At 38.2% G+C, this 5,859-nt stretch overlaps 1 protein-coding gene across 2 annotated transcripts in view; it reads right to left on the reverse strand.

Annotated features, from left to right (window-relative positions):
- Positions 1–5,859, reverse strand: part of CUNH2orf76 (chromosome unknown C2orf76 homolog) — a 10,761-nt gene continuing 4,902 nt past the window's right edge. For both annotated transcript variants that reach the window (XM_027895117.1, XM_027895118.1), the window contains exons 5-7: positions 3,395–3,432; positions 3,183–3,264; positions 1–202 (exon numbers count right to left, since the gene is read on the reverse strand). In XM_027895117.1, coding sequence (XP_027750918.1) covers positions 126–202; positions 3,183–3,264; positions 3,395–3,432 — 197 coding nt within the window. In that variant the 3' untranslated portion in view covers positions 1–125. The remainder of the gene's footprint in view (positions 203–3,182; positions 3,265–3,394; positions 3,433–5,859) is intronic.

The following is a 5,859-nucleotide window of genomic DNA, read 5'->3' on the forward strand; positions in this document are numbered from 1 at the left end:
TAAGGGAATTGCACTGCTTGCAAAGCAATCCTCTAGGATTTATTGATCTTTAAGAAAAATCTCATTAAGCAGAATAAGGGAAATTTACAACAGGTATGGGAAAACAAAACAATCTCTTGGGATCTTCACCAGGCCGAAACAGGATTAGCTCTGTAGTTTCTGTAATCTTCCCCACAGAAGAATGCTAATTCCGTCTCATTTGCTGGAACAAATAAAAAATAAAATATTTAGCACACCAGTAAATGAACCACCCAACAGCCAGATGTTGAGAATCTTAGAAGACAACTGTAACTCTCCACACACCTTTCTTTTCCTTCTCATATTTCTGCAAAAAAGACTCCAGTATTAACGAGGTTACACGACATCTTTAAAAAAACACCCCAAACAAACAAAAACAGCAAGAACATGAATATATGGAAGTAAATATGTACACAAGACCCCTCAAGATTTGTTTAACAGTCTTCAGAATTGTTTGTATAAGCATGCAGTAAATTAAGTGATTGCATTTCTAACAACTTCAAATGCTAGGAAAATAATGAAGCACTCCTTTTTTTGTGAATTTTTCTGTTAAGAAAAGGAAAAAGAAACTTTTTTCCCCATTAAATTAGCCTGTAGGTATAATAATTTAATACTTAGAGGATCAGTAGAATATTTTACAGATCACTTTACATTCTCCCTCATGACCCATCAAAATATGTCTGAAGAAGTTAATTTTTTTGCCCTGATGATGATTAATTCATGAGGCTTCAACAATATGCAAAGTGAAAGACACAAATTGGCTTCTCCAGCAATACCTTCAAATACCTCTAATTATTCACAGGGGATACGGCAGAGCTAAAGGACCCACAAAGGTTCAGAGCAGTCACAATTCTTTCAACCCAGTAGGTCAAGGACTTCCTCTTTTAAAACAATAAGTCAGCAACATTACTAATTCAGAACAGAGACAAATCTGATGGAAAGCCTTCACAATTATTAAACATGGAATTCTTTAAGGTGCTGAGCCAATAAGTTCCACATTCGTTTTTTAAATTAAACTTTAAGTTAATGAAGTCTGCCTGTCTTGTTAAAAAAAAAAAAAAAAAAGCAGAAGGGATTTTAGAATCTCAACTAGAAAACAGACAAGAATGTTTGCAAATGAATACTGAACACTTTATTAACATACACCCTGCTTTAAAAAAAAAAAAAAGGCAAGCATGAACTTTGCTGACTAGATAATAACTGTAATAATAATCACTACCACAGAGGCTTTCCTGAGGATACTTATCTAATGTCCTCATAATTTATAACTCTCTAACCCAACCGTGTATAGTGCCAAGGGCAATCAACTGCAGCTTAGAAAAAATGTTCTGCATGTCTCAGAATTTCCCAGGTTTGCTAATGGCAATTCTCTGTTTTATTCTGGTAAATCTTGTCCAGTCTAGGTGTTGGAAAACTGCAATATCTCAATAGGAGATTTCAAACCTTCTTACTGATTTAAAGAAATTGTACAAAATGAGGACCATTGGTATATGCTATCATGTTTCACTTTCTTGGTTTATGCTTTTCCACTTCTAGCTGAAGAAATCTTCAAGATTTCACTACAAAGACCTCGCTCATTCCTAACTTAGCTAATTTTCACATCAAGATATGCTGGAACATATCAAGATTCAAAACAGCATAATGGCACATGGCATTTTCCAAAGAAAGGGTTTTCCTCTTCTATCACTAATATCCTCTATACACTAATGACTAACTGCTGTTAGTTATTCAGAAAAGAAAAAAATGAAAAGCAGCTTTAAATAATTTTCTGCCCTGAATAAACCACCCCTCCCTTTGCACAGAGACACAGAACAGGCTGGTCTATTCCTATTTCCTTTCTCTGTAACATTCATTCTGATGTTTTGACACCTCTTATGAGATAACATCCAACTGTTTCACTGCTGTAGCTACAAACCTAGTTTCAAAGAGGGATAATATATACAAATACTTATCAATACCCTTCTGAAAGAAGGTAGCTCTGACAGTGTTGTTTCTAATTTAACATTTGGCACTGTCATTAGTCCCTCTCCTGAACTGCATTGCTTCTTAGATAGATAAAAATCATGTTTAAATCACTCTTCTGCTAACTAAATTACAAATCTATAAGGCTTCAGTGCCAGTAATCCCCCTTCCTTTTTTTTTTTTTTTTCCCTCTAGATAAAAATACCTGGTTCAGTAAAAACAGGCAGACAGTAACTATGATTCATATTATAGGAACACCCAAAGACCTTTAGGAAAGGTGTACTGAGACCAGTTGCAGTTCACCCCAGAGAAAAACACTGAAGAGACATCCCAAGTCACTTAAAACCAGAAAGTAAATGGCAAGAAACAAAAGAGCCAAGAAACCTATGAGAAAAAAATCCCATTCAGTAGCTGGGGAGCCATCAGTGGGCATCAGGAACAGGAGGGGGGCTTCCTCTGTGAAGCCCCTGCACTTAGGGCACAGCAGTTAATGTGTTCCAGCCGGCAAATCGGATTCAAATGAGCAGACGTCCATAGCAGGGTGGAACGCAACCACCTCCCTTAAGTATCCTGCTGCCACAAAGTCATTCAGCCACGTTCACGGGAAGCCCAAAGGACATCCAGGGACCATCAATTTTATTATGACAGACATTTCTTTACATTATTACCAAAAGACATGCCCTATATGTAGTCTCCTGTCAAAATGTGAGAAATCAGGTCAAGTTTCAACTCTTTGCTATGTTCAGCACATTCTCTAAATGATACTGCTCGAGCTTTCCTGAGCAATCTGACTATCAGGCACTGTATGCAGCACATTAAACAAATCTAATCTTATTTCATTATTCCATCCTGGTTCCACTACTTACATTTCTAACCAAAACATCAGTTTAAATGTTACTGATAAGACTAAGCAGACACGGTACTAATAACCTATCTGTCAATCATTTAAAATTACTCTCAGCAGAATTATAAGCATACCCTCCAAAAATCACAATTTGCATTCTGAACATTTGGAGTGCAGATACCTGCTGCCCTCAGACCAATGATTTGAATAATTCTTCCCTGAATAATTATGAAGTCGTGTAAAGAGCATCAGGAATAGCATTTACTTTTCGGCAGCCTATCCAAACATAATCAGCCAGTGATCAGTTTAATGCAACCACAATGAACAGCATCTCCAGTCAATACAAATGTATTCCTACCTACTCCAGCTGCTTTCAGTGTACTGTCTTCTTTCAGAATCAGTTTGTCATCATCTTCCAAACTCACTACAAGTTCACCAGTCTACAAATCAGAGAATCAGAATACAAAATAAGAATCTGCTGATTGCCTCTGCCCCAGTCTTGTTTGACAGTGCAGAGATCTGCCTGCAACAAAGCACATAACAGGGGAAGAACACAGCTAATAATCTTACCTTAGATTTGTGTGCTTGGTGAATAATCTTCATTGTATCTGAAAGAAAATACAGTGTTTTCCTAAAATAAGGCTTAATAAGCAGATAACACAGAGCTGTACTTGGGGAAAGAAAAACAAAGGCGGAAGCTCCAAAATCTGTTGTTATTAACAATTTTGCTTATTCAATCTTAATCACCCAGTCCTGCAGCCGCAGCCTTAAACCAGTCGATGCAACATTAAGGTACCACATCCTAATGGGCTTCTGTCTGCTGGCTGAATTACAATAACTAATGACTATCCCAAAGGCCAGTCAAAAGAAATCAATTTAAATGCCACTTAGGGTGTTTTAATAGGTTTTACACATGCAATTTGGGCAGATCCAACAGCTTTTATGCATTGTCAACTGTTACAGCTAAGCTGATAGGCAACAAGTGATTAGGACAGTAACCTGACCACTTCAGATCATCCTTGACATTTTCCTTCTCATGAATGAAGTATCCACCAAAGAAATTTTGTTAAGCAAGTTCACCTTCCTTTAACAGGTACAGGCTCTTCTCTTCTAATGCTACACCCTCTTCAGTAATTTTTATCTCTGGTATGTTTGTGCAATGTAGTACTTTAAGAAATCATGCTATTAAAAAAAAGAAAAAAAAGTGCCATTTTCTTCAGACAGTGTGGTCAGGGCTTTAACAGAAGGGAAAAACAGGGGAAAATAATGTGGTCACTGAAGTAACTGGATGAGTTCAAGCATCCAGAAGGAATGGAAGTCAGCACTTAATGCAGCACTTAAAAAAAGTAATAATCAAACTCCAAAGCTGCTGTGTTTGAACAAATTCAGAGTAATACATCAATCCCTTCCCTAGCAAAGAAGAAAAACCAGTTCTGCTTGCTGGCTCGTTTTCTGTTCTACTTTGGGTTTGCACACTGAGTGAACACTGTGTGTCGAAATAGTCCGGTAAGAGAAGGATGCAACAAAGTTAAATACAGACTAAACCAACTCACAAACTACCGAGAACAAGTATTCAGATGTTCAGAATAATAGAGATCACACTCCCACTCAGAAGTTTGCTTCCATAACCCTCTGGTCCATTTTGGACACTATTTAAAACACTACATAAGGTAGAAACTACTCTATTCCCACCACAGAGGTCACTGAGAAGGCAGCCTTGGCATGTTGTAATAACTGTGGTATTAGAAGCAAGACAGACAATAAATTGCAATTAACAGGATCCATCTTGCATAGAAGCATTGCAAAAAGACCAAGCAACCACAGAAAAAAATATATTGCAATCATGAAACCTTTCTACCACAGCAAATAAAACACAGCCTCTGCCTGTTAGTTCTAAACTTCCTGCCTACTTTGCCACATTCCCTTTTCTCTAGTCTTTGCCCAGTCATTCCCTGAACCATTGTCTCAATTTTAATTGTTCACAACTCCACCACAGGCACTCAGCAGTTTTCCTTCTCTTCATCCGAGTTATTAAATGGCTTCTCTAACTCTGTTACAGAGATAAAACTACCCTCTCTTCTCATCCTAGGTAAAGCCTTATATCCTCTCACTAGCCTTTGCTATTTCATGCCCATTTAGTTCCACTCCATCATATTGACAGTTTTTTATCTTGTCTTTTCTGTTAATGGGTCTTTCATGACAACAGATAAGAAATCACTTAGTAAAGTCTGATCCTGTGAAACATCTACCATATTGCTCCACATTCATGGAGAAAAGAAATAAAACTGAGAAACAGCTTATGAGACAAGATGGCACTATCTTCACTGCCATCACCAGTGGAAAGAAGGCAATGACAGGGTAGGAAGATAAAATTGACTGAGAAGAGCTCTAGACCAGGGACAAGAATTATGTGTTTAAAGAAACAAAGAGAAGATGAAAGTCATAATCTTTGAGATGTGAGTTAGAGCACCAATCCATGAGGAAAAATGTGATGGCATCATATATGATGTTGAGAGAACAAAGTGGTGCTGAATTCTGGAGAGAGGGAAGCTGAAACAGGCAAGGTGAGAGACAGCCAATCCAACTGAGATTTCTGGCACTGCCAAAAAAAGCAGAAGGAAAAATCTGCATCTTACTAGCACTATTCATGCAAAAGTCTCACTGCCCTTTCCTCACAAAAATCCAAGACACTGGAGCAGTGTAGAGACAGTAGAGATGCCAAAACAAGAACCTGGATGATTCACAGCCTGAGGGGAAGGTGAGGAACTTGGCTTTGATTTTCCTGTGCGAAAATTTTCAGGCAGTTAGCACCATCCCAGTAAAAGCAGGCCCCCACTAACTGGTGTAGCAGGTTTTAAAGTTAAGCTCAGTCCTACACGGCACAATCAGGTGCTTGGCCACAACTTATGCCTTGGGAAAAACTAAATTGATCTCCAAGAGATGAAAGAACTAGGAGCAGGGATAGGCAACACCAGGAATACAACCGGCAGCAGCAGTTCTAGACAGGACCCCCTCATCTGGCCAAAGCCACTGGT

This window comes from Empidonax traillii, unplaced genomic scaffold, assembly GCF_003031625.1.
Source record: "Empidonax traillii isolate 1590-97213 ecotype Southwest subspecies unplaced genomic scaffold, ASM303162v1 scaffold449:size826340, whole genome shotgun sequence".
NCBI lineage: Eukaryota > Metazoa > Chordata > Aves > Passeriformes > Tyrannidae > Empidonax > Empidonax traillii.